Genomic DNA, 12,985 nt, shown 5'->3' with positions numbered 1-12,985 from the left:
ACTGTTAAAACATTTCTGGACATTAGGAAGGGATAAATTAAAATAAAGGTAAGCTAATGCCCTTTCCTGGCAGCAAACGGAAAATAACTAAATCCTGTGCTCCAGTGATTTTGGATGGGTGGACTTTTGTCTTTGCAACTGACTTTGTTGCAAAATTGTAGGTTAACAAGCTTGCTGACTCTTGTTAACAGTTCATCAGCTGAGTCTTTGTCCAGTTTTAGTCAGTGTACTTAAAATTCTGTCATTCAATCTAGAAGTGATAGCACATTCTGATGCTGGGTTTTTCATTTTGGTAGCAAGTCTACAACTTTGTTACATTAGTATTACAGATGGTGCCTTTGAGAGGAGAACGAAAAGGATAGGTCAGATGTGTGTTCCCTTGTGTTTTCCTGTATAACCTGCAAGATGAGATGGTTTTCAGACAAGTCACTGTAAAGTCATCAAACAGACATTGTGGATGTTGACCCACAAGGCAGTAATTCAACTCATGTATTGCCCCTTGTCTAGAGAGTATTTGCGTGTTTGTAACTCACCATGAAGGAATTCTGGCTCATTGACATTAACAGAACTATAGTCTACTAAATAATCAAAAGTGCTTAAGCCATGTCCTCAATCAGAACTGTTCAATAATGAATAAAAGATCATACTTTACATCTGGAGTACCTTGGCTATCATTTTGGGAGTCTCTCTCTCTGAGGGCGTGTAGAAGGAGTCTTCTCTGAGATGTGCGGGACTGGCAGCAGTGTGTCCCCTTGTGCAACACAGGGTGATGGAGGTGTGTCCTGAACAATATAGGGCCTCTTCCTGCTGTAGACTCTTGGCACACACATCATCCAGCACCACTTTAACACAATGCTCCATGTGAGGGACCAGCCCCCTAAATGCTGACCTCCAGTTAAACTCCAGAACCTGCGCCTGAAAAACAGGAGACGAGGCAACCGCCAATTAATGTCTGAGTGCTGAAGGGAATATTTCACCTGTTCTACTTCACTGCTACACATTGTCTTGCCTCTTCATAATTATAGAAAAAGATAATAGGGCTTAATGACATTGAATATTTGTAATAGATCAGAAACTTTCTTGCAGGGTCTTAAAAAGGAGCACATCCAAAAGACTCACCTCTGGTGTGTGGAGAAGTGTTTCTGCTGTCGATTTCTTGCCATCTGTTGTCATATCTGAATCCTCTCTACTCTTTTTCAGGATGCCTAATTGACCAATATATAAATATATATTTTTAATGCAAACATCATATAATACATCTGTAAGACATTAAACAGTATCTGTGCTTGGTCAAGTTCTCAAATCATGTCAGTGAAATTTCACAAGAGACCTATAATTATACAGAAGATACCCCAGTTTGAAAATGAAAAGCTATGCGGCGGGTATCTGTAGCATCTTTCAAATCTTTGCATTATTTAGCATGACTATTTCCATATCACTGTATGATGTTATGTATTAAAAGCCTGACTGAATGCCAAGTGCTGTAACATGAAAGCAACTGTATGTAACTCCTGTGTCCCATATCTGGTTACAGATATGGGACACAGTGCTCCCCTCTCCCCCCACTAGCCAAAATGAGACACAATGACCGGAGTATAACTGTACATGCTTTAGAGGGAGCAGAAATAGGCAGTAAATGCAAATGGCGACAGCTTTATGAGTCTAAAGTTGGGTCTTAGATTTGATTTGAACCCAGATAGTATCAACTATATATGGGGTAATTCCATGAGGGAAGATTGTGTGGATGTGTGGGAGAGTGCAGGGGGGTGATGTGAAGACAAGCATACAGGATGTTGGGTTGGGTTGCAATTAAAAAGCGCGAACATCAAGGCCGCAGTTTCCTAATCAGAAGGCGAAGAGTAAGACCCCAGGCGAGGCAATTTAGCCGAACAAGACCGCATGGAATGGAAGAAGGAGGAAGCAGCAAGCGCATCACTTTTTGACCTTTAAGCCCATCTGATGAATTTCTGGTAATTAAGCCGTTTGATTGCCTGGAATTAATGATTTGGATAACTGCCCTTTAAAGGCTGTTTACCTCTCTGTAAATTGAGCCTTTCTGCAAGTCTTGTTTTTGTAAATGTAACCTTTATGGAAATTACCCCATGCACCAAAAGCTTTCATTTAACATCTCTGCAGCGGCAGTTCAAAGGGGAGAGAGGAAAAGGATACTAAAGGCTTATATAACACCCAAGATAATTCCTGACTCAAATAACACATTTCTTCAGACACAACTCAGACGTCTCGCTAGAACAAGTAACAATATGTGTCTGCTTGTGCATGTGTGCGTGTGTGTGTTTGTGGGGGTGTAACTCCTTACGCCTGGAGGTGCGGCACACATGCAGGACTGTAGCCACAGTTTTACAAATTCTGAGGTCATGATCCCTCCCCACTGTAACCTCAACACACTCACAGAACAAAGTCTCTCATTTTTTAATTACTGTAATTATTAACAATTTAATTATTCAATCATTCATCCGTTTTCATCATTCATTTTCTTACTTGATGGTCTAAACGGTGTTTCAAAATCTGCTCCCCACTGTCAGATTCCCAGGGAAGCACTGAATATATTTTAATATTTTTTGGCCAGAAAATTGAGGATTTTAGGGATATTGGTCTCAGGAATATTGAATCAGCCTTCAAAGTATCTGCCATTTTTGAATTGTAAAATAGAAACACCTCAGGTCACTAAGATTTCCCAAATTCATAGTAAAATCCTGAGAGCATGACCTCAGTGACCTCAGTGGGAGCTACAGCCCTTATTATATGTCTAATATGTATACACGTGTGTATTTTGGAGGGATGGAGTCGTACCTTTTACACAGGGAGTGTCTCCTGTACAGTTAATGAAGGTCATGTTAGTGACCAGCTCCTTCACATTGCTCTCAAACCCCAACAGAGTGCAGGCCAGCTGGGTTAACGCCCTCAACTGGTGGGAGGTCAGACTAAAGCTCCTGTTTTTCATGGGAAGTTCCATTGGCACTGTGAGGGGGAAAAAACTGAATGTAAAAGAGAGAAAGAGAGAAAATACACAGTGCATATGCTTCTGAATGTGTGACTGACAGAGAGATAGAGGAGGGAGAGCTGCACTACAGTTTACAGTTCAGTAAAGCAACATAAACAGTTTCATGAAAATAGGTTTTCAACCCAACCTCCCAACCTACATGCACTCATCAGAAAACAACCCCATCCTGAAGTCTTGCCTCGCACGGCACCTCTTATAAATATCGACCCATTCATGTTTTCCCAATACGCAGCATAAACAAAGAGACAGTGAAAAAATATGCAAAACTTTGCTCCCTGAAAAGTCACACATGCACATCCTTCTCTCTCGGCACAAAACTTTTCTCCCCATAACCCGCCGATGACCCCCTCGGCAAATATGGATTTCCCATTTTGGAGGCTGCCAAAGCCATCACCCTGGGGATGTTCCGCATTAAGCTGCAGAATGGGCGGCTGGGAGATGCGTTGCCATACTTCCAGACACATGCACAAATACTTTTGTGTGTCCGCTTAAATGAGCTCCTCCACTGCAAAAGCATTTGGGAATGGATGAGCTCAGTATTAGCCTTGACTCTGAAAGCACCAAGATGATTGAGTGTTGAGAACGAAAGAAAGAAGAGGGGGTTACTTCTCAAATAATTGTAACATTATTGCCTCTGGATCCTAATGTAATTTTGCCATATTGTTAAACAAAAACTGACAATATGACAACACACTGTCCCCAAGGATGCCTGGTTTAATCATGCATGAGGCTTGACTCTGTGTGCGTGTGTAGGCACTTGTGTATATTAACATTAGTGTTTATGAGTGAGAGTCGATGAGTTTTTGTGTGTTTGTGTTTATCGAATGAGCACACGTGTTTATGTGCATGTAATGCGTGGAATTATGTATAACTTGATTTGTAGAGGACACTTTTACACATATTTGCACATGTCAGTCTTGCAGGATAATTGCCACACTGCAACCGGACGCTGTGGTCATAGTGGAATATATTCTGACCTCTAGTTTGTTTGTGTTTGCAAGTCCAAGTGTATACATGTATTTATGTGCAAGTGTGTGTGAAAGCACATATGAAATTGCATGTGAATAGCTGTATAATTATTTGGTGTGTGTTAAAATGTGTGTGCATGCATTTGTGTGTATGTGTGTATGTAATTAAGCTGCATGTGTCCGCAGTTCAGCAGCTCCTCAGTAATGCGGTCTAGTGGGAATCTGTGCTAAAGAGACTACCTCATACTGCATGTTTACATGCGTGACCTGGCTGACACCCACATGCCAGCCTCTTTCTCCAGCTTGCACATTCACGCACGCACTACCAATCACGTCTATTTCTGAAGTCACCAGAAAATCAACAGAGCTTTCCGTTCCTAAACACAGGGGCACACTAAAGCTGTCAACAACTTGAGAGTAAAAAAATCTAAACGGGATGAGACAGGGACACATTTTAAAGAGAGAGGCGCTGGAGTCTCTATAAAGCTATCACTGTAACCTTCTGTGGGGCAATCATCTGAGCATAGCAACTATTAACCACTACTTCATCTAGCACATCAACTTCTCCAGAGCATCATCTCTGTCTGTCTTCTTTCTCACCATTCATTCTATTCATTCATTCAACCTGTGACCTGATGACTGGTTCACTTGCTCACTAAGTCACACTCTAAGTAGTCACACATGACCTTGATGTTTAGCAATGCCTCAGCCTCTCATTGAGCTCTGCCGCCCAGGCTATATAGGTATTTATAGTCGCCTCCCTAGCCAAATAGCCTTATAGCCATAGCAGTCTAGTACATAGCCATCTAAACCTCATTATACCTTTGTCACAACAGTGAGGCCAAATGGAGGCTCTCATAGCTGGTTGATGGAGAGGGTGTGCTTAAAAGCACCCAGGTGTGTCATATAGCGTAGAGCATGGCATGTCTCATAGACTAGAATGAGGAAGGGCACTAGCAGGCAAAAGAGTTCAACCAAAGGTCAGTGTACTGAGAATCAATAAGGGAGGGCTAGTGCTGAAAGCTGGGCAAAAATGATATGTTTATAAAAGAGCTCCCCCATATGATGTTATATTGTGAGGATGTTCTTATGAACCAAAAGAAAAAAATCAATGATTAGTCATATTACTGTGGTACACATAAAGCAGTATGAGTCTTTTCAGAAGCCCTCAAAGCAAAGAAACATATGTGAAGCAATATGTCATTCAATATGTCATGTGCGAAACAGAAAACGCGTGTGTGTGTGTGTGTGTGCGTGCGCATGTACGATGGTGGTGGTGATGGGGGCTTTATGTTCATTTTGAACAGGAACATTGTAAAAAATGTCTGAAAATACCAAACTCTGCCGGTCTACAGTGGCCAGTTTCAGTTTGTAGCTTTTAACAATGACAACAATGTAACACAAAAGGAAAAAACAAATAGAGCAGGTATTTTTGGCGAGCCATCAGTCTTCTCCTTGTCTGTCTCTCCTGTGGGTTACACCATCAGCTCCACAGCACACTCTCTGTCTCACATACGCACATACACACATGCACACACACTGCTCTTGACTGGCAGGGAACAGAGAGAGAGAGGGGAGAGAGGAGGAGATCTAGGGGAAGGGAAAGGGGTGGTGGTAAGGGATGAAAACATGAGGAAGAGAGGGAGGGAAAGAGAGGGAGGGGCGGGATAAGGGAATTCCCTTAGCAGTTGTTATTGATTCCGGTGTTTACGGGCGAATAGTTTAGTGCCGTTTACAAAACAGAACAGATGCAGCCAGTGAGCAAAAAGGTAAACAATTGCTGTGTGGCGGGCTGCCAAATCCCCAGTCTGATGTATTAAACTCACGGTGAAGAGCATTTCCCCTTTGGCTGCACTTATTGCCACTTCATTTCCTCTTCGCTCACATACACACTCTCTTCTTCTTGCCACCTCTCTCTCTCTCTCTGTCTCTCTCTTTCTCTGTTGTTCCCCCGTTTATCTGAGGAGAAAAAAGGAGAAGGGCGTAGGGCGCTTTTTGCCGTCTGGCTATTTCCTGTCCTTCTCTGACCCAGGAGGCCCAGTTCTTCCTAACAGAGCCATTAGTAGGGGGAATTGCATGTGTCTGACATGGCCGAAAACCAATTATTAGACACTTTCTACCAAATGATGCCCAAGTCTTTGGGGAATGGGCAATCATGCAATAATTTAGCCACTGATTTAATTTCTCTCCAGCACAGCATCTCTCCCCCTCTCATCCTCTGTCCCTCATTTTCCTCTCTTTCTCTTATTCTGTCCCTCTGTAGTGTAAATCAGACCATCAGAGGGGCGGTCTGCCTCTCTCTTACCACACTACCCGACTTGCCTCCAGTATCTTATCATGTGATCACTGTATGTGAAGATGAGTTTTCTGTTTGTGCAGATACATGTGTTGGCCAGCACCCTCCTGTTTGGTTTCATTATATCCAGAGAGAAAAGGATCAGAAGGCAAGCACTTTTAGCATATGTCTTACATATTAGAAAAATATGTTTTATGTATTGCATAAAATGCATAAAGCAAACAAAAAAAAATTGTGTCTGCTTTTATTAACATCCTGGCAGCTGCATTTTGGACAAATTGTAGTTGCCTAAAAGCTTCAATGAGTGGGCCTAAGAAGAGACTTACCATAATCTAACCAGCTGAAAATAAAAGCATGGATCAGCTTTTTGAAATACTGTCTAGACATGAAACCTAGGACTGCATCTCAGATGATAAAAGACTGATGTGATGTGACTGCTAAAATCTATATCCCAGGACACAATAACACCCACATTACTGGCCTGATTCTTTGCATACAAGGGCACTTTTCTGTGTGCTAAAACACTTATTTCAGATTTCCCTTTATTTGTTGAAGTCAATGCTGGTACATCTGTTCATCTAATGCTGTGAAACTGTGGGTTGATGGGATCACAAGCTATAGAGAGCTATGAAGATTTGGATGTTATCTGCATAGTTATGTTAATTATTTAGCACTGGACTTCTACAAAATTGTCAGACAATGAACAAATGAAAAAAAGTGCCAACGATACAGCAGAATCAGAAAAGTAGCCTATTTTATTCCAAGTGGTCTTTTTCCTTCTCAAAACTGGTACCCACATTATCCATGATGCAACTCCACTGCTGACGGTTCAGTCGGACATTTGGGTGTTTACTCATATCGGCTAATGTGGCTTCAAGCCACAAACCTCAAGCTGAGAGGGCGAGCAAACTACAGAGGTTTGGTAAACTCGCACACTCAGATTTTTTTAGTCATTTTCAGACTTGCCTTCAGCCTCAACTAAAGCTGCATCAAGTTAAGCCACTAGAGGCAGTTTATCAATCTTCATGCAGCTCTCTCTGGAGCCCTTTTTTCACATATGCAATAGGACTCCTCTAGACCTCGAAACAGGTTTTTATGTGTAAAATCACTGTTGTTCCCCTTTGAACACAAGCATATGGATATTGAATAGAAGGGGGTCAAGTACTCACCCTTGTTGGACTCCACAGGGCACAGTGGTCTGGTTGGAAACTAAATTACCGAATGAAACAAAAATATTTCCTTTTCAATGAATAGCAATAGACTGGAAGTTAACCCCATTTAAAATGGTTCCTGTACTCAACAGTTCACACAAACTGTGAGAGAAGTCCTGCTGAGGGCAGAGCAGCAGTGAAAACAAAGCGCCAATATACAACTGGACATGACCTAACAACTCTCCTGCAAGTTTCTCCTGCAGTGGCCATCATGTGCTTTTCTTATCACATTGATACAGAAGTTAACTACTCTAGCCAGACGCTTAAATGTCAAAATGGGCTGGTCCATCCCAATCTTGTGTATGTGTGTGCATGTATATTTGTACACCACTTCATTCTAATCATGGGGCTTTACTCCAAGGGTGTAATGCTGTGGCTCTTGAGCACTTCTGTGTGTTTCTTTTTGTGCCTGTGTTTTCTGTGTATCCATGCCTCCTTGTGTGCTCATCTCATAGGGTGTCAAGCAGGGTCGTGTGGGTGCCTTGGGGTGCTTCTGTGCTTGTATGTGTGCGTGTGTGGGTAGAAGGAGGCTACGAGCCACTGTGGACCGCCTGCCAGGCCCTGTGACAGCTGGGGTCCTTTTCGTCAGTCGCGGCCCACTGCTCGCTCAGACAGCCTTATTATGGGAGGCCTCCTGCTGTGATTCCCCCAATACACACTCTGACACACGCATGCACACATACACACACACAAATTACCCAAGCCCTGGTCTCTGGTGGCTCTATCCCTGGGTGCTGTCCAACCAGTCCACAGCAGGGGCCACCTGCCCTTCACAGAAGGGGAAAGTGGCAATATTTGATATCTCAATTAAGTTGCCGTACCAAGAAGGAGGTGAAGTTGTGATGGTGGCGTATTTGTTGTGACAGAGAATCAGGGCAAACTGTCTTCTGTTTCATATTTGTTTTTCTGTCCTCCTCTGTGTCTGTTTTTGTTTGTGTCTGTCTTTGTGGTGAATATTGCAGTGACAGTAAGACAAGGGTTAAGATTTCTCTGGCTTCCTCTGCGTACTTGAACCAAGCAGCCTGGGTGAAGAACACTGAGGAATGTATTGTCTTGATGGGAGCATTTCATTAAAACCCACTTGTTTAGTGCCCTTGTTCACATTATTGTTTTCAAGCCCTCGGCGAATCACACTGACTCTTCATCACGAAGTGCTGGCTGCTCTCAATAAGCCAGCCATTTTTGTCAGTGCTTTCTCAATAGAAGGTGCCAGGAAAATGTTCATATCCTTGAGCTTTTCAAGAGTGATACACAAAAGCTATTGTGACCACTCGGAGGAAATGGGGGGAAAAAATAAATGGCATGCATAATACACATTCTCAAGGGCCATGAAACATATTCTTTTCTGTTATTTCATTGGACCATGATTTAGAAAAAATGAACACTGACACACACACACACACACACACACATGGACACAACCAGAGAGCAAAGACCCAGCTCTTCTCATTACTCACTAAGATTAGTAAACAACCACTTGCTTGTGTAGTAACTTTCTTAAACAAGGCCCTCTCAGCATCTACAAGGACAGGAAGAGAGTGGCATAAAAAAAAAAAATAAAAAAAATAATTAAAAAAAAAAGAATCATCCATAAACTGGAAGCATCACGCCACGTGTACATACAGACACACACACAAACCCTCTTACCTTGCACATAATTACATGGCAGCATGCGGGTGCACGTCCCTGGCTGACAGTGTGTATAAACTCAGGCAGAGATATGATCTAGAGAGGAGCTGCTCTTATTAAATATTAACAAACGCCATTCCCAAGTAGCCTCAATCCCCACAAGCACCTCCAATGCCAGTCAGAGCCTCAGCCTAGCTATCTCGCGTCACTACAGAACCTCTCTCCCCGCTGAATAGGCTGCTGTGCTTTCTCTGAGAAAGAGTTCAAAGAGCCAGAAAGGGCGAGGGGGGGAGGTTTGCAGTGGGGGTGAATGTGCTTGCTATACATGTTCTAACTCAATCCTTTTTTTATCTATAGGGAGCTGCCAACGTCGTCATATGGGGAAATTAGTGGAAGTGGAATTCAAATCAGTGCTATCAGAATGGGGTTGTGAAGTGTTTGAACAGAATTTCACAACCTCGACATCACCCCTGTGGTCGATTGTTAAGTCGTAAATTGTATGTGTGTATGCAATGAAGTTGGAATGAAAGCTTTTGATGTCCTACAAAAACACGGATCTCCTATGCATACATATGCAAATAACTGATGCCATATGGAAATCTAATGATGCATTTTTAAAAGGGAGGTATTAAATGACTCTTGATCGCACAATTTTCTAAGTAAGCCTGAAATTAGTGCACACACTACCATGGACTTAAAGACAAACGGGCAGACATGTGCACATGACACATGCTTGAAGGTGAATGAAAACACACGTGTACACATGCTTATCCACCTACATAGCCACTCACACACACACAGGGCAAAAAGGTACAAACATACTAAAAATGCACCACAGCAAATGGTTTTGGTAGTATTGGTGTTTCTGCACTGGTGTCAGGTGCATCTCTCTACACAGAATCATTCCAACCTTATGTGAAGGTTATCCAAATTGTGTGACCAGAAATTGTATTAACAAGAGCAATAACTAGCTACATTGTTGAGAGAAAAAGTGTGCAATTATTTCTATGGAGAAATTTGACCAAATTCAGCTTTAAATGTAGTAAATCATAAAGTTGGATAATTTGAATGATTGTTGAAAAGTATGAAAACTGTAAGTGGTGGCCTTTAACCTTTATTTCAGCATAACTCTGAAGAGCTAACAGCACTGAAAAAAAACTTTAGTATTACAGTATATTCTTTATTTTGGTAAATGCAGCGTACACACACACACACACACACACATACAGTGACATGCAGACTTGGCCCACCCACTCCCCTGCGGACTCAGTGAGGTGTGTCAGTAAGGTTTAAAGCTTGTATTGTTCCTGACCAGCCAACCTGTCTAGCACACTCCCCTGTCCCACTGCTCACCCCATTACACTTGGAAAACTACGAGGAAATTGGAAAAAGACAAGAAAAGAAAAAGAGAGAGGAAGTGGATGCACGAGAGATGGAGTAAAGGAAAAGGGGGGAACAAGAGGTAGAAAAAATAAAGGGCCTAGCCCCTTCACATCTGTCTAGGTGCAATGTCAGAGCCTACCTTTGAGTCGGTGGGGTTAAAAGAGGAGGCAGATCTTGCCGTGAACGCTGTTAAATGGTTCAGTGGTTTGACAGTGGCTGATGCTACAGACAGTGCTTCTCCCCTGGGAGCCTGCACAGTCTCCCCGGCATGGCTCTTATCAAAATATACCTACCGCCTGCCTCTACGGCAGAAATAAACAATAACACAGCAGGGAAGGAGGGAGAGATCTAAGGAGTCATTTGATGCTCATGAAAATAGAATCACTTTTTTTTTCTTTACCACTGTCATAATTGTCTTGACAATTATGGGCATGGCATATACTGTAGTATAGACAGTAAAGTGTGAAAGCAGATTATGCATTAATGTTCAAGCTTTGCTCTTTAGGAGCCACGGGCGTTTGGGTGGTGGATATGTGGGTTCTTGAGCTTTTTGGGGGGACTTAAAACATGAACAACAAAAATGTAATCCCAGTTGTAGCCCTCAAAGCTGTGTTGCAGCTGATAGTCAAACACACACACATACACACACAAACACACACACACACACACACGTAAAACCAGCACAGGCAAAACTGCTCCATTTTACCATCATTACACAGCACGGGTCCCCCGCTCCCTTTGGAGCCGTGTTCTGCCTCCGGTGCTACATTTGACGGTTTGTTGAGCGGCACGTAGGTGTGTAGCCTCCGCCGCGTTACGTGATCAAACAGCCCAACTGACGCATGGCCAATTATCCTGGCTGCCTCCTCTCATCTCACGTTTAAGGAGAGGGAAAGTAAAAACCAGAGAGGGAGATGGAAAGAGAGAGGTGGAGGGAGGGAGGGAGAGAGGGGAGAAAAAGAAGCAAGGCTGGTGGTGTGTTTATCGAAGAATGGCAGATGTAAAAGCACTCTTCTCCCCGTTCCGCAGGGAAGCTGACATGTGCACCATTTTTGAAAAAGTAAACAATGGCTCACACACTTTACATTTTTTTTTACTGTGAATCTTTACCCTCAGCAAGCCGTAAATAGGCCAATATGAAGCAGACAAAGAGAATATGGGAGGAATTAAGTATCAAAAGTGACACGGCGTGTGAGGGTCTGTGCTCGTCTCTAGTCTCAGTCTGTAACATCGCTGCAGGAGTCAGTGACACATTCTGCATTAGGGGCAAATATTAAAAGTTCCTCATACAGTTTTTTTTTCTCTCAAATATCCATCCCAATGTGTAACAAGGTGGAGAGAATATTTAACCTTGCCCTTACTCTTTCTCCACCCACTGCTGCTCCTCCTATAAAGTTTATCAACTTTATTTAGATTGTTTTTGGCTGGACTGCAACAGTGAGGCCAGCCCTATAATCTGGAATGTCACTGACTGACTGAGTGATCATATTTCCACCCCTGGTCAGCCGAATGCTACGTCACTGAGTTTTGGCGCAAACAGGTTCTATTAGCGGGCTGTTTACAGCCTGCAGTGTTGCCAACTTAGCACATTGTCACTAGATTCAGAGACTTTTTTTCAAACAAGACTGGGTATAAACCTAGTACAAGGCTGGACCATGTATAGATGCTGACCAGGGGCTTAGGGCTACACCTCTTGTTACAGGCAGCCTACCAAGCTGCTCTGGTTTCCCGGCTGCTTGGGAACTACAGGGAAGCGGAGGAGCGCTTCCAATACACTCCATTATGGCAAATAAACTACTTTTATTACATGTATCATTATTACTAAAGGAGACTGAGGAATAACTAATCATCTGACACACAGAAAAGGGAGAGCAAGAGAGAGAAGACGGAGAGAGAGAAGCTATTGGTAACCTCTAAAGAAACTAGCAGATGTGAATAACGTGAACAACAGATGAGGCAATATGCTTACTGCAGCACAGCAATAAAAGCCCTGTTAAGAAAATAAAGGGTTTCTGCCCATTGAAATGCTGGAGAGCTTTTAATTTGAAACGCTTACAGGAAGTTTTAAGTTTGTACTGACATGTATTGCAGTAGCTTTGGCACAGCAAAGTGGGCGACAGAAAACAAGGCTTCATACTAAAATACTGCTATGACCAATTATACATATCAAACAAAGGAAGTTAGAAATAAAGACCTGCCTCCAATAAAAGTCTGTTACGTCCTGGAGTTGAGGTAAATAAAGGTGAAACTACTGTGGTTCCAGACAGAGGCTGTGTGAGAGACAAAATAAGAACAATATTCTGTCGCTATAGGTAAGATAAGTAAATATAGCTGAATTCACAGCACAGCACCCCTGTCTTTAATTTGTGTTTGGTGATTTTTTCAGAGGATGTCATAAAATCATTATAAAATCAGGATTTGACCATAGGTGGTTCAGCAATATACTAGGTTTTGACCTAGTCTTGTTTCTTTGTTA

At 42.6% G+C, this 12,985-nt stretch overlaps 1 protein-coding gene across 8 annotated transcripts in view; it reads right to left on the bottom strand.

Annotated features, from left to right (window-relative positions):
- The window catches only part of kiaa0825 (KIAA0825 ortholog), a 112,231-nt gene that overhangs the window by 86,308 nt on the left and 12,938 nt on the right, over window positions 1-12,985 (bottom strand). For all 8 annotated transcript variants that reach the window (XM_071482644.1, XM_071482647.1, XM_071482643.1 and 5 more), the window contains 3 exons: window positions 2,812-2,979; window positions 1,120-1,205; window positions 664-915 (listed from right to left, as the gene is read on the bottom strand). In XM_071482644.1, coding sequence (XP_071338745.1) covers window positions 664-915; window positions 1,120-1,205; window positions 2,812-2,979 — 506 coding nt within the window. The remainder of the gene's footprint in view (window positions 1-663; window positions 916-1,119; window positions 1,206-2,811; window positions 2,980-12,985) is intronic.

This window comes from Trachinotus anak, unplaced genomic scaffold, assembly GCF_046630095.1.
Source record: "Trachinotus anak isolate AG129_WGS33_773 ecotype Australia unplaced genomic scaffold, CSIRO_AGI_Tana_v1 ptg000008l, whole genome shotgun sequence".
Lineage (NCBI taxonomy): Eukaryota > Metazoa > Chordata > Actinopteri > Carangiformes > Carangidae > Trachinotus > Trachinotus anak.
This window is presented reverse-complemented; position numbering and strand designations above follow the sequence as displayed.